Consider the following 23,904-nt stretch of genomic DNA (forward strand, 5'->3'; position numbering starts at 1 on the left):
AGACAGTGCTCAAGGAGGCCACCATCTCCTAGGAGACACAGTGCCTAATTCAAGGTAGGCTTTAACACAGGCCGGGGAAGGGTCAGATAAAGCTCTAAGAAGATCAGGCAAAGGAAATTGCATCTGCCTGAGGAGCTCAGGGAAGGATGGAGAGGTGACACCTGAGAAAAAACCAGCCCATAGAGGGAAAGGGGAGGGAGGGCATGAATCTCAGGGCAAAGACAGAGGCTGGCGGCACAGCAGGCAGGACAGTATTTCCCCAAGTGCTTCATGGGGTATATTCTATGAACCTCATATTTGGGAAACCATGGATCCCACATAATTGCACAGGTGTCCTTACTGTGAGTCTTCTCAAAGATTTTAATGCAATTGGAGCAGAAGTGGCAAAAGATTCCATTTGCATATCAGAAAGGACTGGCTTTTAGGTGGAAAAAAAACCAATCTATTCACTTACTAGCTGCATTAACTTTAGCATAATATTTAACTTTGGTGAACTCCAGTTTTCTATTCTCCAACATGGAAGAATCGGTGGTCCCAATTAATTCAGTGCTGGCACTTAGTTAATGCCCAGTATTATTTCTATTGCTTCTACTTCTACTTTTGTTATTTCCATTATTATTAAGATAGATGTGTATCATGAATGTAAAAATTAAGAATGTCATATGCATTATTTCTTCAAAGAATTTGTTAGTTTTTCATCAGCTATTTTTTTCAGAAATGTCAGGTCAGCAGATAGTACCAGGCCTAGCACACAGTAGGTGCCTACTAGGTGTCTATAGAGAGAATGGGGAAAGAACTGACCCTAGCAAAGAGCAAATTGCAGGACAGCAAGGGAACACTCTAAGCAAGTTGTTTCTCATTATTTCTTTGGGCAACAGGCCTCTGAGGTCCAAGAGTAATGACTTCATCCTTTGCTAGAAGAATGAGATGGAGAGTGCAGTACTGAACTTTGGGGAAACATCACAAAGAGTTTATTTTGGTGGAAATGTTTGAAGTGACTCTGTAACAATGAGCTCATGCCTGCTGCCAGGCCCCAGCCATGAGCTGGAGCCTGCTTGCCAGGGAGATTCACACAACCCATCACCAATTCCACTTCTGTGGGACATAAAAAGGGAGGATCCCAGAAGCCCTACTCCAAAAACAGCTCCTTCCTCTCCAAGAGGGGATATTGAGGCACAAACAAGGAAGCAGCTGACCCAAGATCCAAAGCAAATCAGAGGCTAGAAGAGCCCAGAAAGGCCCGAGCCTTCTAGTTTTACTTGGTTAACTCTCTGGCAGGATTTTGAGGTGAATCCCAAAGGATACTTTTTATTTATTTATTTTTTGGGTCAGTTGCTGTATACATTTATCTAGATGACTTCATCTGTCATAAATCACATGCTAATCTCACAAATACTTCCTAGAAATGAGCAAACTTCACATAAGCCCTCCCCTCAGAGTGCAATGCAGGGATCCTATTATATCTCTACAGCTTCCTACTGGTTTTTGTGCAAAGAGATTCTTGACAGCAGTGGAGTTTTCTGGAGTGAGAACGTGAACAGGTCTGGAATATGACATTTGCATTTTACCAAACCAGATCCTTATTATATGCCCACCTGATTTCAAGTACAGAGTCTATATAGAGTTTGTAAAGGAAATGAGGCCATTTAAAAAGGTAGCTGGAGGGGAAGATTTCCTATAGAGTCTAGCACAGATTAGAAGACCCAAGAGTTAGTCAAGTTTTCAAACTTCAGATTGGGAGGTAGGGAGGTGCAGGACAGACTACAAAATTCTATAGTAACAAAGACCATACATTTTTAAAAAAAATATGTGTTATGTGTATACACACATATATGTATATGCATACACACACAAATATATACATCTCAACTGTGAGCCATATAAAGAAAGTGCATGGGCCAGAGATCCTGTATTCAATTCAATTGTTACATTTGTTTTCCCTTAAATATTCTTTTCTTTTTCAAGTTTTTATTACATTCCAGTTACTTGACATACAGTATAATATTAGTCTTAGGTGTAGAACTTAGTGACTGATTCATTACTTACATACAACATCCAGTATTCATCACAAGTGTCTTCCTTAATACCCATCACCTAGTTAGGCCATCCCCCCGTCCATCGCCTCTCCAGAATTGGTCCATTTCATTTTATTTTAACTGGTAAACTTGGAAGTGGTGGGAAAAAAGCAGAGTTAACTCTGGAAACTTGTCAAAGCTCAAGAAAGCTTCCAAGACCTATAGACGTTTTTGTTCCAGGAGAGTAGGGTTGCCCAATTCGTCTTACACTAAAAATATAACAAGAGGCCGTTGACAAGGATTGCACATTTTCTCCATTGTGTTCATTTGGGGCAAGAGGTTAAATGATATTGAAATGATCTGAATCTTAATTTGACCATATAGTTCATGCAACTAGATTGGACTGAACATTTTACCAAACCTAATCAACATACCAAGCCCCTTGTAGAAAGACCACTTGGTACCCACAACCTCTCCCAGTCCTAATACTGCATCCTGTCTTCTGAGAGTCACAGTTTATGTTCAATCACCATGAAACTGGAAAAAGCTAAATACTACACAGTACAGGTTTCTGACACATAAGACGCAGCAGAATGCTTGTAGAACAAATCTAAAGGTCCTGGCAGGGAGCTTCAGGTTTGGGAGCCAAAGTGGTCCCTGGTCTCAAGGGCTTCAATATCAACAGGAGCAGCAGAGGGAAGGCAAAATGAGAAAGAAAACAAAAAATACAGGCAAGGAGAAAACCGTAAAGCTTCATTAAAGGAGTGCATCCAAAGCTTGGAGGAAAGATTTGGATGTGATGTGGCCAACCTCCTCCTCTCCAACCTTCATTATGATGTCTGTATCTCCACATAGGGGCACCAGAAAGTGAATTAATAGTTATTAGATTTTGGGTGAGAGCAGTTATGTTTAGATCACAGGAGAACTCTTGAGAATGGGCTTCCTTCAGTGAGATGGAAGTTTGTGGGACACCACTTTGAAATTATCTGCTGCTGGCATAAATGAATTGGTCTGGTGGCTTAGGGGCTGAGCCGTGGATAGACGCACAGGTACAGATACTGAATAAAGAGAAGAAAATAACATTGCTTGCCTCTCAAAGAGCAACTACACTAGCTATCAGTTTGAGTCTCTTTTTTTTTTTTCCAAGACTTGGTAGCCCAAATCATACCATGAACATTGTCTAGTAAATACATTGATTAAATGAAGAAATCACTAGATAGTACTGCATATTATTATAAGGAGAAGGCTTGCTTGACTTAAAGGAGAACCAATTACTGACTTGGACTCCTATCTAAGAGGAATCAAATCTGGGATGCATTTCTAAAACAAAATATTCATTTTGCTTCTTAATATCAGGATGCACATAGTCAATGCTGAATCTAGTTTTACATTTGGTTCCATATGCTATGCCCTAGGTAATTAAAGTATGTCTTACGGCTAATAAAAATGAAGTTAAAAAGTCAAAAACCAAAACAATGACAGGAAATAACATGTGTGTACAATATGTTACCAACACACTGATAATTTTCAAAAGTGACTTTAAAAAAGTATCATAAATCTTTCAAAACACAGTGATTTATTAACCAAAAAGTCTGAGTGGTTTGCACTATTAAATTTAGCTTTTGAGTTTCTGTGTCACAGGCAGATCTTTTGTTCTCCTAGGTTAAATTTAGCATCCTGCATTTTGTTTTTTCCACTGCAACATGTTTTATCATCACACAGGCAATTTTCTGAGCTGCTTGGGAGAAATGCTCTAGAATTTCACGCTGATTTCTCTTAGTCGTTGTATAATCTGGGAATCAAAGGTATCGAATAATCCAACAGTGATTTACTTCCCATCTTCTTCTTTGCCCTTTCCCACCTATATAGCTTTCTCATAAAACAAACCTTCCCTAGGCATGGGATGAAATGGAAAAAAAAATGCGGTGGCCAGAGGAAAACCATTTCAGAAATGTGTTTGTTAAACAAGTGCAAGCAATAAATTGAGCTTAGGAGGGAAAGGCGGTTAGAAGAAAAACTGAAAGTACTGACCTGAGAGTCAAGCTGATTGGAGCAAGGGTGAAAGCAGCGATTTGGAGGATAAGCAGAAAAGAAAAGGGATAGCAAAAGAGAATAAAAGGAAGGAAATGCATTAGTTTTAAACATACAGCCAATAGATGTTATATTAGCAGGTTTTATAACCAAATGAAGGATAATAAAGCAACTTTTATCTGTTATAACCCCAAAAAGCCCTGGGCACACACTGTAAACTGTTCTATTAAATATTACATATAGGAAACTGGTATCTGTTCTCATGCATTATCACTATAAGCACTGGTGTGAACCAGAGGTGTGTTGTGGCAACGCAACAACAGAATTTGCCCTCTTCTGGCGGAATATTCATAGGGACAGCTCCTATCTGTGTCCATACAAAATTCTATTATTTAATAAACTAAAATAAAAGTCACTAAGGTATTAGAGATAGTGGTAAGCACTGATGTTGGAAAGATTTTATTTGAACCAGTAAGTTGGATGGTTACATCTTATAAGATGTTCTTCCTTCCTCTTTGAAAATCAAAAGGAGCTGAACAATTTGGCTTTCCATTCAAAGATTTACATTTTACATGCTCACAAAGCACTGCACCTAGCAATGATCAAAGACACTGTGAGCAGGGCTTTTGGTGAGGAGCTGCCTGTCTATCAGCCTCCCAAGAGAGGAGAGAGCAACTTCCAAAGTTGAGAGTAATTTTTTTTCAGTTGTAAAAATGAGGATCATACTTCCATCCCTGAAAATATCCAGAAGCTTGATAACTTATTTGTGCAAAAATATTTAAGATGCCCTTCTTATTGGTCAAAATAATAAAGTCCCAAATCCAAGCAAAAATTAAAAGAAAAAAAAAGTGATGATTTTCAAGCTACCACAGGAGCATACAGTGGACATTTATTTTATGAATCTATTTAATGCTCTTTGTAAAACAATAAAGTGAATAAACAAATATGATACCAGTGATCTGCTCAAGGGGATCCCACCATTCCATATTATTAAAAAGTAATTTTAGGAGCACCTGGCTGGCTCAGTGAAAAGAGCATGTGATTCTTGATCTTGGGGTTGTAAGTCTGAGCTCCATGTTGCAAGCAGAGATTGCTCAAGTAAATGAAACTTTAAAAAATTTAAAATAAATAAGAAGTAGTTTTAAGCATTTCATAGAGGAAGGAAAAACAAAATAAATCCTCAGACGAAAGCTTAAACGAGAACATTTCAAATGAAAACAGTGTTGATCAAAATGATAAAAATCAAAGAGAAAATTCAGGATTAAACACACAGTGAAAGCATTGGTCCAGTAATCCCTCATAGCTGAAATCCCCCTGCATAGTATTTTGTGATCATGAACACACAACTGATTAAAAATAAGTTAGATCAAGCCATGATCATTGTGGCAACTTTGGCCCCAGCTGTTGCTTCAAATTCTTCTGGATCAGAGAGGTATATCAAACTGAGGTCTATGGCCAAGCTTTAGAGCATCCTAAATTGAAATAGCAAGCAAACATTTGAAATTAGTTGAATTTTCCAAGGATTCCTAGTTTTCATCAAATTCCCAAAGGCATCCATGACCTTCCTCAAAGGGTTTGTAGGGATGGTGCAATACTATCTGCCACTTATTTCACTGAAATTTCTTCAAACACTTTATCAAATATAAATGGATATTTCTCAGCAAGAAGAGTTTATATCAAAACAAACAGAACTGGTGTCAGGTTTCTTCAATGTATCATGAGACTTCTAGAACACAGTATCCCATTTTTCTAAATAAAGCTTTAGTTTACATTTTGTTAAAAGTGTTCTGAAAGTCATCAAAGAAATTATGTCATCACATTATTGAAAAAATTCAGAAGGAAAAATAATAGTCTGCTTCTCAATCTTAGATAAGGTGCTTTTAGGCATCGAAGATGATTTCTCAAGTCCAAATGTCTGATGGCTTTAGTCAGTGATCCAGATAAGTGCTACCTGTTTTCTACTCTGACATTATGTCTTACGAGCAGAACACCAAAGGACACATGCTATTCTCCACAGTGGGGAGGGATGTGATCAAGGGCTTGATTTGGACATTTCCTGTCCCCTAGAGAAATACCAACAAACCCCCTACTATATTGAGGATAATTACATGAACGGTCACCTGACTGATACCTTTTGGTGGCTGAGATGCAGAAACCTAGTGGCAGCAGACCTTGTTTGACAAGAGATCTGTTAGCCTCTCTCTTTCCCCTAAGGCAGAACTAATTCTGGAACTCTAAATAAAACTCAGAGCCGTTGATGGGCACTGACACAGAAAGACCACATATTTCACTCCCTTTAATGTTTGATCACCTATCCGATCATACAGCAGATGTGGTATCTAGCACCAGCGATCAAATAAAGACTTCAGCCTGATTTGGACCAACACTTAGGGGTATGCTCAAGGCCCTTCACCCACCTTGTGTCAACCTTCCCCAGAGTCCATTCACTTGCTGTCCAAGGCAGAAGCTCCCTGCTGAGCCCTCAGCATCAAGTGCAAAAGTTTATAGGAAAAACTGCACATGGGGACCACACTGGAGCAATATGTGTTTTGAAAAGCAAAATCGTTAATGGCTGATGTAAAACATCCTTCACGTGGAAGTTAAGAGGTAAATGCATCCTTATAAGTGCTGGGCATATGTGATTTGGAATGTATACATTGTGTAAAAAATAAAAAATGGGAAGATTAGCAGAGTAGAAAGCAAACAAGAACTGCCCTCTGAGAGAGAATAGGCCAGCCTCAGTGCCATTTGAGTTATGCTATTTCTAACCCTGAACCTTTTGTTGCACATGACTGAAGTTCTGGAATACTTTAGAGCACTCATTGTTTTTAAAAAGAAGTCTTTTCACTCTGGTAGGTCACATTACAGACCAGAGACCACAAATTTATTTCAAGTTCAATTTTTTGGTTTTCAAAATCATAAACTTAATTGCAAACACTCCTCTATGAGTCCAAAATGGAGATATATGTCACACTGCTAAGAAATCTTTAGTTCCCCACACAGTGAGGTAGGAATTTCATAGTTTAAGCCAGAAAATGGAGATATTGCCCAATTTGAAAAGGGCTGCCTGACAAACAAGAAAGATGTTTTGGTCAGAATACACATGGAGCCCAGCAGATAATGCTTCAGAAAGTCAGGCCGAGGGTGAGCTCTTCTTTTCCTAAGAAACTTCCCCTCTTACTTTCCACCCCTGCCCCCAACCTCCTTCGGGCCTGGGCTGGGGCTGGATCTCAGACATTTCCCAGACTATGTTCTGCTGTTAGACCCAAGACACAGGCAGGCAGAGAACTGGGACAGACTCAAGTCTCACCACACGTTTTATGAATTACAGTGCCTGGGAGGCATCAGCTTTAAGGAAAGGCAAAGGCAGAGATAAAGAAAATGTGCAGAAAGTACATAAAGATAAATGCCTGTAAAATCACTGTTGTTTTAATACATTCCATATTGAGGATATAAAAATGTGAATATTCTTGATGATTTAATGGCACTAGTGTCCAGCTAAGACCTGTTTGTCTAACTGGATGACTACACTATTTTTATGCAAATATTTATAGTAGCTGATCCTGATTTTTCAGTTACAGTTCTGGGGAGCTTCAAAATGTGGGGCACATCACTTTCTCTCATGAAAGCTAATAAAGATGAGACAGATCTCCTATGGCCCAGCAGCAATACCTCTCTCTCTCTCTCTGCAGGCTATGTGGCTCCTCAGTGCTACGAGACTAACTTCTTCCTTCTGGCTCACTGTTGGACAAGATTGTTCTCAGTCACTAACCTGTTAGACCTGGGTTCAAATTCTGACTTTGAATCTTATAAACTCTGAAAGCTTTAGGAAGTTACATATAGTTAATTAATCTGTGTGAGTCATAGTTTTCTCATCTATGCAATGAAGATAATGATACTTCCTGTGTTGTGGAGTTAAGATTAAATGGTATACAGTATTACAGGTCAACTGCTCAGCAGAGCAGTGAGCACAAAAAATACATTATTATTATCATAATTACTATTCTAATATTATCTAAGGCATAAACAATATTATGCTCTTCAGAGGCTCACAGCTTCTCAGAACAATAGACTAGGAGTCAGGAAACATACATTAGAGTTTTGCCTATTTCTGACCATAGGACCAATCTCCAAGAGGTAATTCAACCTTTCAGGGTCTCAGTTTTCTCACCAATAAAAGAGATGTGATGGTAACGTCCCTGTGATTTAACAACAGCTTTTCAAGAAAAATTTTGGTCCTAATATACAATTCCAAAGTAGACATGTAGATATATGTAAGGTTAACCGTGTTTTTAAGAACCAATAAACTGGCAGAACATTCCCACATTTTAAAATTAAAATTAAGCCTTTAAGGATTTTAATTTGTACACTTATCTCGGGAAAAGAAATTTCTGACTTAATCACTAAAACTGGTCACACTGTATAAAAATCCAGTTATCATCAAACTAATACTAAGGCTTTGAAGTGAAATATTAATTGATTTAGAGTTTGAATATATTAAATACTATGCTTGAAAATGTTGAAAATTTGAGAATTGACCTATCCATTTAATACCTGGCCACTTAATACTGAGAATTTATTTGTTTTAGCATTCAATTATTCCCAATGATGTAACTATCCCACAAGGACTTGGCACCTGAAAAGTATAATACATTTTAAAAGACTGTTAGAGTCTTAAGGTCACATGGCTGGTACAAAGCAGAGGCAAAATTTGAATACAGATCCTTCTGTAGTAGAGCCCATGATCTTTCCACAGGCCACAGGGAGCTATTCTGCATATGTCTTAAAGTCCTGTCAGGCCTCACAAGTGTCTTGATCAGAGCTAGGAAACATTCACTGATTTATTCAAAATTTGTTCATCTCTTCCATATGGACTGAATCTAGGAAAGACAAATTCTGCCTTATTGCTGAACCAATAAGAAATCCTCAGAGGTAATGGAGTTACGTAAGATTATTCAGAAATTCTTTCCTTATATGAAATATAGGAAAACGCATTGATAGAAAGCTTATTTTTATAGTCTATCCTATATATAAATACAATATGGATATGATTTATCTGAAAATCTAAATACTCTGGAACCCTGATATAACTTTGTTTTTAGACAGAATTTGCTATCAGGTAGGCCTGCCTCAGACCCTATTCAAACATATTTATTTAACAAATGTTGTAAGGTCCTCTTAAAAGATACATCCCAGATGAATTTGTTGTGGTGTGCCAAAAAACATCGAAAGGATATGAGCTCCTTTCCCTTTCTCCTATCTTGAATGAATTGCCAAATACATTCTTTGCTTGAAACAAACCTAAACCACAAATGCTTGTCTTTCATGGGTAAAAACAAAACAAAACTGAACTAAACTAAGCTTCCAAGTAGTCAGAGCCTCAATTTTTCACACACTTTGTTGGCATACATGCTAGATGAGGGACATCACTCAAGAAACTTGGCCATTACTTTCTTAAACACTTAAGAGGTACACAAGCCCTCAAAAGATAAGCCAATTGCCTTCTTGAGTATCCCACAGAAACATAACGTCATCCCTAACAGGCCTATTCCTCACACATCACTCGTTTCCAACTTGAAATATGAATGTGCATTCCAAATCCACTACAACCTGTGATGGACAACTAAGCAAACCATGTTCACTCACTGCTGACAACTCACAACATGGCTGCAAAACTTACCTCTCAAGTTCTGCAATCTTCTTGTCCTTGTCATTCTTTTCATTCTCCACCTCCTTGAGGATCTCCAGCAACCGGTCAACTTCCGCTTGAGCCTTGCCGCACTCATCACGGTAGTAAGAGGCCTCTTTATCAAGTTGTTTTATTCGGTCTGCAAACTCGGGGTTCATCCTGGAGTCATCTTCAATATTATGAGCCTTCAACATTATATTTTTAAAGAATGTAGTTAAGACAACAATTTAGAACAATAGGTAGTGCAGTCACCAATGGTCCAGAAATTATCAATGGAGAAAAAATAATCATCCTCAAGAATTATGGGTATACTGTCAGTTAAAAGGCAAAATGGAAAATCACACAATTCGGCTACTTCAGAACAACACTGATTTTAAATTATATTACAGTTTTACAGGAGAGGGGTTTTTTTATTGTTAATATTTTGTTGCATTAATGTTACTACTTTTGGGTTTTTTTTTTTCCCCCACCAAGAAATGGGGGATGAGTGTGGGGAGAGGCTGTGACATCTTTATTCCTCATGCTTTGGCAAGCAGAACTAACACAATTCAACTCCTCACAGTTAAGGAGGTGATTCATACCAACAGCTTCCCTTTCCAGTAGAGAAACTGAGATAAAACAATATTAAATTGTTTTTCCAAAAACTATCAAGGGTATATGTAAAGCCAGGTAACATGTAAGAGACTGGTTGAATGATGACTGAGTACTTCATCCCACTGAGAAATTTCAGCAGAAGATGTAAGTTGAAAGAAAGACTCACAAGTGAGGAAGGGCTTTCCAGCTAACAGTCATACCCATAAATTCTTGTTCTCTTAAGAAATTTAACCTGAACCAGGAGGAGGATGAGCTAATTCATGAACAAGCACACAGACGAGAATCTGCAAACACATGCATGGGTGGGTGGCAGCTTCTCACACAAGAACACACACAGGCAACAACACAGCAACAACACTGCAGAATAATTTGCAGCCAAAGTATTTGTGGTTTTGTGTGTCTGAAAGTGTGTTATGGCTTTTTTTTTTTTTTTTCCCAAAATAAACTTTTGGCTGAAATATTCTCAGACAGATGAAAATAACACTGCACTGCAATGTTTTGCCTACCCCTTGTTTCCCATTATTCCTAAATGACTTCTTCAAAGAGTAGGCAGGGAAAAAACAAGTAGTTTAACAACAGTGCACATTCAACAGAGAAAGTTCAGAGAAGTCATATATGTATGTATCTCCAAAATCCATGTGTGAAATCATACAATGTTAACAATTTATTAGGACTTAGGTTGTTCTGCTGTCTTGCTATATAGAACAGATGTTCATTGTGTTTTTATATCTTTTTGTTTAATTTCAGGGAAAAAACAGGCAAGCAAGCTACAGCTACTGTGGGGTTAAATGAATCATGCATGGTTAGAAAAATTAATACTAATAAGAACTACTATTACAAGGTTGACAGTTTTTGCAATGATTTAGTTGAAAAAATTAAAAAATTAGTATAAAAATAAATTTATGACAAAATAATCATTTTTAGAATAATATTCTTGCATGTAACATATTATTTAAGCATGAGGATAGGAAGAAAATAATTTGCTTTCATGTTCTTTAACCTAAGATTTCTTTATCCAAGAAATAAACTCAAGTATGCAAAAAGAACTTAGAGAAATTTATCAATTCAACATACAACTATCAGGTACTAGTTTATTCCCTTTTACCAATATGTCTCGGAAGGCATTTATTTTTATTTACTTAGTATGTACATTAGATTTCATTCTAATAGATTAATGAGCTTTTTCACTATAATTAAAATAATCTGAAAGAGAATCCTAGCTAATATGCCTTTAGAAATTTTTCAACTAACAATTTTAAATTGAAGTAATGAAAATTTAAATTTGTTAATTGCCACTTTTAAAATATAGGGTCGATATTCTAATTTAAAAGAAAAAACTTCTATTTATATTTTTGATAAAAATCAATTCATTACTCTTGTATCAGAAAAGCACTGAAAATATAGTTTTAAAATTCCTAAGAAAAAGAAAACAAAATATTGATGTTAAGTCTTTTCCACTTTTATGCCATATTACCATTATTTTAGGGCAGCTGAGGAGCATTTCATGACATTATCTCAAACAACCTGACCAACAATACTAAGATCTTTAAAAAATAATTCAGGAACTGAACTAGAAATACACAAAACAAATATAAATATGCTTTCATTGCATGTCTCTGATTTAAGATTCCTTTCTTGACTCTGACTTAAAGATTCACAAAAAGCTAGCAGTTCAGTTAGCCACTGTGCTTTATTTTGGTTGTTTTTTTTCCTTATGATTATGATTATGGCTATTAATAAATGTGTACATAATTACTATTTGTGAGACCTAGATTCTAGATTTAGCCCTGTGTCTTATGGGTACTGTGGGCAAAGGAGTTGGCCTCTCCAAGGACAGAAAAAGCTACCATACAACAAACATGGGGAAGGTATTATTCATTTGTATTCTTACTTTGAGTATTATTTTATGATATGCACCCCTCTAGTGGGGCTTGTTATACAGCTAAGTTAATAGGTTTACTTAGTTTCTCATCAAGATACTACATATGTCTTAGAGAAGCCTCCTTGCTAGGCTTACAGAAAAAGCAGTCTGCTGGTAAACGGGTATCTGAGCACATTCTTTATTTTAGCTCTATGAAGAGAAGATAACCCAAGGCCAGCTTTCAACACTGGGTGAAATTCGATGGGTTGGTAGTCTTTTCAATCAAACAAATGACTCATTGGATGTTTAGAAGTACAGAAAGCCTAGGAAAAGACATGCCTGAATCTAGGCCACTGTCGGCCTCATGTGATATTAAAGTTAGATCATGTTATTAAAAGAGATCATAGCCACGTTTCCAGTTAGCGTGGTATCTTTTAGATAATACTTGTAGGTGCTAATGATTCTTCCTCTTAAAAGGAATAGGCAACCACAAGAATACCTTTGAGTTAAATAGATCTCCATATCAATGATAAGTGCCAGAATTCCCTGAAGGGTTATTAAATAAACGTGTAAATAGATACCATTTAAAAACTGTTAAGTCAATAGAGAGCTTTAAGAAAGAGTCATACAGAGGTGGATAAGTAACAGCTGCCTCTGGGTCATCACTAGTGTCCAAGCGAAGACTCAGGAGAGGAGAGTTTCTCATGACTGAACAGCTGGTGAATCCCTGATCCAAACTGAGTAGCGGGGGCAAAAGTCTCCACAGAATTTATAAAAGATATTGCAAGTAACCACTTCTATTCAGCTTGAATCATTACTTTTCAGAAGATGGGCTGAAATTGTTAGCCAGTGTAGCATGAGTGTGATATACTATGATCTACAAACATGAGGGTTATACTATCTATACTAAAGAAATACAGGAGGAAATTGAGCTTATAAAGCAACATTTCCTTCCAAGTTATAGGCCAGAGCCTCCTCTAAAAGTGAAGTGAAGGAAGTACTTTATGTGCATTTAGAAATGCTCTTGGCTTTTCAAATTATAACAATGGGTTCTTTAACCTAGAATGGCAGCTCCTGATAGGGATTAAAAGTATATAACAGAATTGGACCTGATATACTTTAGATACTGCAGGAAAAAAAAAAAAAAATATATATATATATATATATATATTTGAATAATCATTATCTGAACAAATTCCTACCATGGCATTCTCACTCATTCAAGGTTTAAACTAAAAATACACAGCAATTATTTCCCCTTATGGATCTGTTGATTTGAATTAGCTCCCCCAACAGGTGAGGAAGCGACTGACCACTTCATTCTAAGGCACATCAGCTTTGTCCCCTCTCTTCATTAGTCAGGAATCTAACTCTTGAAAATGAAGATTGGTGTGGATTTAATGGTTTTAGAAGCTACTTATTATAAATATAAGGTAGAACACTGTCATTTTCAAAGACATCCACCAGTCATAAAACAAAACAAAACAAAAAATGTCAATGAACATTCTTTTCTTAATGTAGAGCTTTAATTTTGCTGATTAAACCAGCCAGTTTAAAGGCAAATCCAGGTATCTGGTTCTGCCTCAACATTACTCCTGTTAACTTTTAGAGCAACTATCAAGCATCTCACAGAAACACAGAAATTTGCGAAAAAAATATTTCAGAAATTACTATATTGCATATTAGATCAGTAAGTTCTAAGGATCCTCCAATTATGTTTTCCTACATTTATAAGGAAATTTCCCCATAAATGGGAATAACCAAAACAAACTTTGGAGCCTCACTGATGTGGGCAAGCCTTGGAATTTTGACATGAACTGACTTTGAAAGCCTGAATCAAGCACAAAAGAGAAGTTTGGCCATGACTTAGGACAAGTAGTACAGAACAATACCTACGGGCTATTTTAATTATAGAACTTAGAACTATTTCAGGAAATAAAGCAAAGTTTCAAGTTAATATTATATTTAAATTAAAGTTAAGAGCAAAAAGTGACTTAAGCCAAACCAGGGATTGATATTATCAATATGAAAAATCACAAGTTTATTAATAATTTCTTATAAAGATTGGACATTGATTATTTTCAATAAAATTCTAGTTCATCATTCCAAGTGCCTAGAAAGGAAAGCATTAACTTTGGCCCAAAAATCTACTGTGAAACTGGGCAGGGAATATTCAATTATAATATTATATAGCATTCTTTCTTTGAAATGGGGCCTAACAATTTAAAAAAAATCATTTCTGTCAAAATAAACAAATGATTAGTCCTGATCATAAAGCACAAGCAGAACACTAACTAATGAGTCTGATGGTTTTTCTTCCTTGTGCTTATAAGTTTTAGCAATACTTTGTTAAATTTATGCACAGTGAAAATATGATTCTTGATTGCAGCACTTTTGGGGGCTTAAACATTCCTTTCATATCTGAGCAGCGGAAGAGGGCATATAAACTACTTTAAACATTGTATTTTATTTCAATCTTCTAAAAGAAGTTTCAACCTTCACATAATTCTGAGTTATGAACAAACCTTACTTTTTAAAAATAAAGGTTTGAAGGGTAATTGTAGAACTTCAACATGTTATAAAATTTATTTTTATTTTAAATCTAATTAATTAATACCAAATATAAAAGCTGAGCCTAAATAATACATTCAAAATCTAATAATGATATATCTTTGAATCTTACCCTACTTAGTTCTAAAGGAAACTTCTTTTACAATTCTAGCTAAGTACATCTAGAATACTCACAATTTTCATATTACAACAACTATTCCAAAATGAAACTTTTCTTATAGATGGAATAAATAGGATATTTTTAGTATGTGTGTTGCTGAAGCAAGCACCAAATAGGATATTTTTAAATAAATGAAGAAATGTTCAAAATAATTTTTCTTATATCACACATATACAAAATAAAAAGAACCAACTGTATGTTTAACGGTTTTTAAGACCATTTAAATAAAAATACAATTATAATGTACCCCCTATAAACTATGGAATTTCATAAAATTAGCAAAGTAAAAAAACTGAACTAATGATCTGGATGTTCTGAAATAAAACATGTGACTTCAAATCTTAAATGTCATTACAAATATTACCTGAGTTCGTTAGCTACTGAAAGCCTGGAGCAAGCATGACGTGTGTGTGTTTGTGTGTGTGCATATGTTTGTACATTATGTGTGCATGCTGTGAATTCTCTCTTAATATTTGCAATTTTCCATTGTGTTGTGGGGACTAGTCTATGAGTGAATCAAATAATTTTCATAAATAGTCCCTGAAAATCACAAAATAAACCACTGTACCTAAACAGGGACTGTGAAAGCATTTATAATGCAGTCCACCATGTCCTTTGGGTTGCAGAGTCCTATGATGACCTATAAATCAGAGAGACCTCACTGAACATTAACAAGAATTTTTTTCTCTCACTACAGTGGAAAAATGCTTGGTCTTTTTTCTTGTAAACTGTTACATAAAATGTGAGCCCTGCAAAAGATGTGTTTGCAGAAAAGACAGGATTTCAATGGATAGTGACCAGGCAAGGGGCGGGGAGACTCACATGTGTGGAAGTACATTAGAGTGTTCTCAATTATCCCCTGGCCAGTACAAAGTTGTCCTTGGTGCTTCCAAATCAGTCATTTGCCTTGCAGCAACAAGGATATTATACAATGCACTAAATTTAGGAGCCAGAAGCGCTAAAGTTGTATTAAAAATTTATAAGAGACCTCTGGATACCATCTCTGGGTATAATAACTACTAGGGCTACAGCAAAGACAGTATTTGAGACTGCTGAATAAACCATATTATTTGTCTGGAATTAAGAATTAAGGGAAGAAAAAAAATTCAACTGGAGATAACCTGCATAGTGTTTATAATGACAAGACAAAACTCCTCCAGGAGTAGAGACTGGTAGTTAAGCTGCAGAAAGGTTATTATTATAAGAAATAATAAGGATACAAAGACAAAATTTTAGATTCCTAAGAAATGGCATTACAGCATCACTTAGTACCTGGGTGACTAAAGTAAAAGTAAAGGAGTTTCAAAAGTAGGTTTATTTCTACTCCAGGAAAAAAAAAAATCTTCCCAGGAAGACTTCAAAGGTCAATCTTTATTTACTCTCATTTGGTTTAGATTAATGGATATAGATCTGAGTGTAAAATGATCTTACTTAACAAAAACAATTAATTCACCAAAATTTATACAGGGGCCTTATTCAACATAAACATACAATAATAAAAAGAAATTTCCTAAGTACCAATAACTGGTTAGAAAATGAAAGGAGAAATATAGCATTCACCAAAAATTACCTCACATAAATTTTTAGTAACCTAAAAATCATATATATATATATATATACACACACATATCTGTATAGATAGATATAGATACATCTATATAGATAGAGAGATATAGTAATATATATAGTAATACTTAGAACTATCCTTAAAATATCACACGCCTATTAACAGGAAAATGTCAAACCTTTACTGTAAAAGATTTATGAAATAAAGAAAACTGTATCAAGTTCATGAATTGGAAGAAATAATACTGGAAATATATCATTCTAAAAATTATTTTATAGGTTGAGTATAATTCAAATTAAAATCACCAACAGTTGTGCTTTTTATTTGACAAGGTGATCCTGAAGTTTACTTGGAATAATAGAAAATTAAAGGATAAGAACACTACAACAAAATGAAATAAAAAGCAGAAAGAATTAGGATGGAATTTGCTTCACTAGATACTTAAAAATATTGTAAATCCACAATACTTAAAATTCTGACCCCAAAAGGAACAGACATTGATAAAACTGAATAGCTCAGAAATGCAGACATTCATCCAGATGAGAACTTAGTATACAATGAAATAGTTTGAAGAAAAGTTATTAAAGAATTATTTGATAAATGGTGCTGGGATAATTAGTTGATCATTTAAAAATAAATAATGTTAAAACTTCACCTCTCGACAGGAATCAAAATACACTAAAGACAGATAAAGGGGTTAAACTGATGTAAAAGGTAACATTTAAAAGTTTTAAATGTTAAGTGAGTGCCTATCCTTCACATCACAGAATGGCTTCTAAGCCTAAAGAAAACAAGAAAATTCTAAAGGGAAACACAGGTCCAGAAACCTAAAAATAGTTAGTTTTCTTTATTAAAAAAATTTAGGGGCACCTGGGTGGCTCAGTTGTTAAGCGCCTGCCTTCGGCTCAGGTCTTAATTCCAGAGCCCAGGGATCTGGATCCCTGCTTGGCAGGAAGCCTGCTTCTCCATTTCCCTCTTCCCCTGCCTATGCTCACTTTCTCTCTGTGTCTCTCTCTGTCAAATAAATAAAATCTTTTTAAAAAATTTAAATAAGGCATGCCTGGATGGCTCAGTCAGAAAAGCATCTGTTATGATCCCAGGGTCCTGGGATCAGGCCCTGAATTTGGTTCCTGGCTCAGTGGGGAGCCTGCTTCTCCTTATTCTTCTGTCCCTCCCCTCTCTAGAGCTTTCTCTCTTGCTCTCTCTCAAATAATTAAAAATCTTTTTTAAAAATTTAAATGAAATGAAATATTGCCACAAATCTGACAGTTTCTATATAAAGTATAGAACGACTCATACAACTGTTACGCTGAAAAAATAAATAAAATGGAAAAAAAAAAAAAAAAAAAAAGAACGACTCATACAAACCAATGAACAAAACGGCAAACACAAAAGCAAGTGCTTACATGACCAAAAGAAACAATTTGCAGAAGAAAAATACAAGCAGCTAGAAAATATTTTAAAAACCCAAACCACTCTAGTGATTAAAGAAAATAAAGTTAAAATGACAAAAAAAAATTCCACCTATGCACTTGTTCAAGTTATGAAAAATGACATTTCTTGGGTCAGGGTGTGGCAGAAAGTCTACCTTTTTCAGTGCTGAAAGAAAAGTGTCATGGTAGAACTTCTCTGAAATGCAACACAGTAAGAACTATTGGGAGCTTTTAAAAATCATTGGCCAGAATTCATTCCATGACAAATAAAAATGTGGGGAGATTAACATGGGAAATGTTTTTCAGAGCATTATATACTGGCAAAAAATAGTGGGGGAGAGATGAGCCACATTTGGGAAATGAGTAAATATAGTGAAATATCACATAATCAATAAGATAGTGTTTTGGAAGAATAGTTACTGGAGAAAATGCTGATGATACATTATAAAAATAGAATATACAATTCAATAAACACTGACACAATTTGGTGAAAAGAAAAGAGCATTAGATGAGGGGGGAAAAAAGAGAAGAAAGGAGAGAGAGGGAAGGAAAAAATGAAAGACGGGGGAAGGGAGGGAAGAGGGAGAAAGGAAAAAGAGAAAGGAAGGAGAGGATAAAAATAACAAAAAAGATGTCTGGGGGGAACTTGGGGGGTTCTGCTCTTAGTGATTATCTTTGTGCCAGGCAATGTTCTGTCATTTTATTTTCTCCTATACTTCCATACTTTTGCAAATTCTCCACTGTGACCATATGTTATTTTTATAACCAGAATAACATGATTACTTTTTAAAAAAACTATTAAGAAGAGAAAATCCATCATGCTGCATCCCTATCAGTCCAAAAAAGAACTAGACCCTGAGAATATCTCCAGACAGGGAGAGTCAAAATAATGAGAGGCTGGCTATACTCCCAGATGCCAAAAAAGTGGGTTAGCTTAATTAATTCAAGGAGAAAAGTTTGTTTTTGCTTCCTGGAGACCCACCACTGTGGTTGAAAAGTCCAATAAGTGCCACATTATCAATATTTCTGGAAAAGGTCTTAAAGTTAACGGAGCTCTATCTTTGGTCCTACCTATTCTGACAGAGATGCTGAAATCCTGTTGTGGTTCTGGTAACTCTTTGCTGTTACAGGAAAAAAAGCCCTCCCCAGTTGTCTTGCACACACCCAAAATGTGACCTAAGAAAACTTAGGTTTTCTTCCTGTCCCCAACTAGTAAATGGGAAACAATTTCACTGAGTTTGATCTACTCATTTTTCCAGGGTCAATTTTCAAGCTTAAAGATATTCCAATCTTATCTTTCTTCACATACCCATTGTCTAGACCCTGCTTATGAACATTCCCATTCAAGGGGGCGCCTGTGTGGCTCAATGGGTTAAGCGTTTAATTCTTGATATCAGTTCAGGTCATGATCTCGAAGTTGTGAGATCGGGCCCTTAGTCCAGCTCATGTGCTGGATGTGGAGCCCGCATAGGATTCTCTCTCTCCCTCTCCCTGCCCCCATCCTCCAGAAAACCTAAATAATAATAAAGAGCACTCCCATTCAAATGTTAAGGGATAGGAAATTTAGATTATTTTTCCTGCTCTGCTAAAAATCATATTTGGGGAAAGAGGTTAATAAAGATGCACCAACAGAAATTGAGAAATTCGGTTTGCAAAAAAAAAAATCTGCTTTAAAGAATGGAATGTAGAGGTTGAATCTATATATATACTTTTTAATTTTTTTTTATAAACATATAATGTATTTTTAGCCCCAGGGGTACAGGTCTGTGAATTGCCAGGTTTACACACTTCACAGCAGTCATCAATCTAATTAAATACACCCAAGCATCTTGTGTATCATGCTGTATGTATCCTGGAATAGCAGCTTAATAAAAAGTTGTTGGCTGAATTGTTTTCTTTATCTATGCTATTCCATTTTCCCATGATGGGAATTCATAAATAGGACATAATTAGAATGCATGATAGCACAGATCACATCTGCCAAATGACAAATTCTGGTCACCTTGAGGTAATATTTCACCCAGTTAAGCCAGTTGAGTTGACAAAACAAAAAGGTCTTTCTTCTTTAATAAGTTAAAGAAGCAAATAAACTGCTTCATATAAATGCATACCTGTCATTAGGATAAAAAAATCAGTGATGGCATCTGGGCCAGCCATTTTACATATATTTTTACTAGTTATCTGTTTTGTGTGCCATTAAGCTATAATCAGAATTGTTACTATCTGTTATTAGGAGGCTATATTTTAGTTTGTCCTCAGCCAAATGACATGTTTTTAACTCTTACAAAACCCACAATAATGTTAGGCATTTACCAATCTCAAAGAGCGTAGCCCTATTTTTAAATCTAAGCCTATTTTAACTTCTATCATTTGAATGTAATTTACATTGACTTACTTGCTACTTTACAAATGTTATCCCTTTTCACATAGGTAGCTCTGAGTTAGAAGGAACTAAGAAAGAGTTCTAAGAGCCTAGATCTGTGGCTGACTTCTGCTTTTCCATAGCCTTAAAGCTGAAGCTAAGAAGGAAGCAATATCAGAGCTGGCATTATTTTCTTGAGTTCTTAATTTTTAAATTTCACATTCAAAAGAAATGGCAGTGGCCTTTGCACAGGTCATTTCTTTTGACAGAATGGAAATGGGAAGAGACTCATATATATTTTTGAAACCTCCCCAGTATGGCACACCATGACATGTGATCAATGGATCCTCATGCTTTGATATGTTACAGCGGGAACTTTCAGAAATGACTTACTGGGTTGTACATCTGATTGAACAACTGCTCAGCTTGCTACATTGCAAAGTTGGGGAGGCATTGAAGCACAGACAGGGAAAGAAGGAAAGATCCAGAAAAACAGCATTAGCTCAACAAATCCAGTGCATTTGCACAGACGAACTGGTTGTTAAAAAAGAAGAAATTTCAGTTTCTAAACATTCCATAGTGAAAGTGAGAGGCTCTAGGGAAATAGAAATGTTGACTTTGGCTCCTAAAAAAGAATAGCTAGAATAAGAAATTTAAGGTTTGTGTTACTTTCCCTTTCTCAAGTTAAATAGCCCATGAAATAAAGAAAGCTGTCCACTTTTGATGATACATGAAGTGCTGGCCTCTAGCAATGAATCAGAAGAAGTACTTTTGGCCAAGCCAGCAATTTATTACCTGAACTTCAAAGATGGTAATAATAAAAGATTAATTAAATCTTATCATTGAATTTATAGCTCTTCTTTTATATTAACACAAGCCTGAAGTTTCTATTCAGTCTAATTTTAGGAAAATATAGATCAGCAAACAGCAGGTTAGCAATAGCAAAATATCAGTAAGCAAGACATTACAAAATTAACAGTAAATAGGGAGAAGAAAAAAATTAAGTCATCAGGAAGAAAAAAGGAACCAAAATACACTATTATCCATTGTCCAATACCAGTTTCTACTATTAGTTCATAATTAATAAAAAAGTAATTTTTAGTGACTATCCTATTATGTTCCAAGTGCTTCAGAATTTGTAAAGCTCTCCAGTCTATTTTATGTAAAAAATTTCAATTTTTGTGGATTTAAATGTACTGAATATTATTTAAAATATCAGTCTCAGGTTCTACTTCTTAAACACCTACATCATTAACTTGGGGTTCAATGTCAAGTTGTAGAAGATGAAATACTATAGGAACTTTCACTTTGCTTTAAGCTGAGACATGTGCCTTTAAAGAGCCTGAATTTTTCATTTGTTCAGCTTTGATGAAGTAAATGATAATTTTACCATGGTTTAAAAAAACCCACTTTCCTCAAAGATAATATTAATTGGAAAACTACCAAATCATAACATTTTGATTTGTTGCTTCTCAATTGATTTCTAGTTAGATAAGGTAAAATTATTTCTACATATTGAACGACACATATTTTTTTGAAAGACAAAATTATCCACATGTCACTAATGAGGTTCTTCTCAACCCCTGAGTGTCTACTTAAGATTAATGAATGCAGTAATTTGTAAGCACACTCATAACTCGTTGTGTTATGTGGTTACTAACATTCTATCAACCTCTTTAATATCAGGAAAACTTTCCTCACATATGAATATTTGATGGCATTGTTTTTAAGATGTGGGATGCAAAGTTTAAGGAACAGTTCCTTTTCTGCCTATAACCATTTTTCATCATGAAGTATTTGGAGACTTAAATTAACAATGTAATAAAGAGTTTAAAGTAACTAGGCATGTGAAAGTTCTCCACAAACTTTTATGTAAAAACTCACCTTACCAATTTCAAGAATTGTTCATAAGACAAAAATAAATTTAAATAAAATGTGGATCTCATTGTCACCGGCGAAACAAGGTTTCTGTTCAGCTAAACACATCTACAATGTTGTGTATATTTTATGGCAAAAATACATGGACGCTCACAAATCTTGAGCAAAATTCCATAGGGAATTCATGGTTTATTTATGACATAATAAAACTATTATGTTTTCAGCTTTCATTTAGTAAACCTTTATATTTTATTCACAAGTCACATACCCTTTTATTTAAAAGGAGGCCCAGACACTCCTTAAGCTTTTATAGCTGCTTATTTTTCCATGAGTAAATGATGTGTTTATATGTATGTTCACATACTGTTGGCTTATATTTTCAAATATTTCATGTAGATCTCAATTCTTTTTAAGGTGATGGGTACTTGAGGTTTTTACAGAACTATTTATTAGCAGAAATTAAAGACTACTAGAAAAGTATTTAAAACTTTTGAATTTAGTTGATGCTAGAAAGCCAAAAATAACAAAATAGCATCTGCAGGTTAGGTATGAAAATATTTAAATTATAATTACCTTATTTAATTTCACTGTACTATGCATTTAGGAGATAATATAAGCAAACATTATTTATATACTTATAAATAAGTTATCTTTTCATAAATTAAATAGATCCCTACAGCAAGACAACCATTTTTGTTACTTTAACACTGGTGATGTGGCAGAATGTTAAAATATTGTTAGGAATAATGCTAAAATGCTTGCAGGATTTGCTCTGTGAGTTTTAGCACACAATGTCAATGGAGAGTTGGAAATGACACCCTCTGAGTGACTCTTTGGGCAAATCAGAGCTACACTGAAAGAAACTAAATTGAAATGCATAGACATTCACCTATTAAACTAGTCAAGTCATATACATGGAAACTGTAAGTGTCAATATGGGAAACTTCTCCTTTTAATTACTAGAGAGTTTCAAATTCCATCTACACTAAAAGGGAGTATATCAAGTATGTATCTGCAGAGATAATATATGTGGTGGCCTCAGCTCCACAATGACCACAGAGAGTTGATGAAGGTATCTTTCATGGCCAGGTCTAATTGAGGTCCTCCTTCAGGACTCAGCACAATGCAACTGAGGTAAATTAATGCAAAGCAAGTCAATCAAGTCTTCTCACAGTTATCTTAGAGCTGCCTTGTGATCACAAAAGTGTTCATTAAACTGAAAGTACCTTTCCTAGGTTCATTTCTTGATATGTACATGTATGCATAACATATTACAGAACACATTCATGTGTATGTCAGGAATGTATTATCATACACCCAATGCATAAATAGCCAAGTCAACTGCCACTTAAGCACCCTCACATGGGCCATTTAAATTCTTCTATTTATTGTTTGAGATTTTTGCTTAACTAGATATTGCTTGAAAAAAGCGAGACACAGAGTGGATTGAAAAGTAAATTTTGCAATACAGAGATTTTTCTTCCTGTTTTGCTGTACAGGGATTTGATCTCTATCTTTTTCAGAAAGGAGACTTTCTTTACTAGTGTGAAATTTCTCAGGACAATTTCCTAAAATTCTGTGAACAGAATATACCACATTTCAGTTATATATTGTACCATACAAAATAGTAATATTCAATTTTTAAATATTCAGAATAATTTCTCTACAGATATATGATGCTTTAACATCCTTATCATCCACATCATATATTTTCATAACTTTAGCAAATAAATCCCCATTCCA

General features: G+C 35.3%; 1 protein-coding gene across 14 annotated transcripts in view; it reads right to left on the reverse strand.

Moving 5' to 3' along the window:
• The window catches only part of ERC2 (ELKS/RAB6-interacting/CAST family member 2), a 924,700-nt gene that overhangs the window by 446,376 nt on the left and 454,420 nt on the right, over nt 1–23,904 (reverse strand). For 8 of the 14 annotated variants that reach the window (XM_045991227.1, XM_045991223.1, XM_045991222.1 and 5 more), the window contains 3 exons: nt 20,677–20,712; nt 9,727–9,920; nt 4,047–4,058 (listed from right to left, as the gene is read on the reverse strand). In XM_045991227.1, coding sequence (XP_045847183.1) covers nt 4,047–4,058; nt 9,727–9,920; nt 20,677–20,712 — 242 coding nt within the window. The remainder of the gene's footprint in view (nt 1–4,046; nt 4,059–9,726; nt 9,921–20,676; nt 20,713–23,904) is intronic. The other 6 variants (XM_045991216.1, XM_045991229.1, XM_045991228.1 and 3 more) reach the window with 3 other exon arrangements.

The sequence above is a fragment of the Meles meles genome, chromosome 20 (genome assembly GCF_922984935.1).
Source record: "Meles meles chromosome 20, mMelMel3.1 paternal haplotype, whole genome shotgun sequence".
Lineage (NCBI taxonomy): Eukaryota > Metazoa > Chordata > Mammalia > Carnivora > Mustelidae > Meles > Meles meles.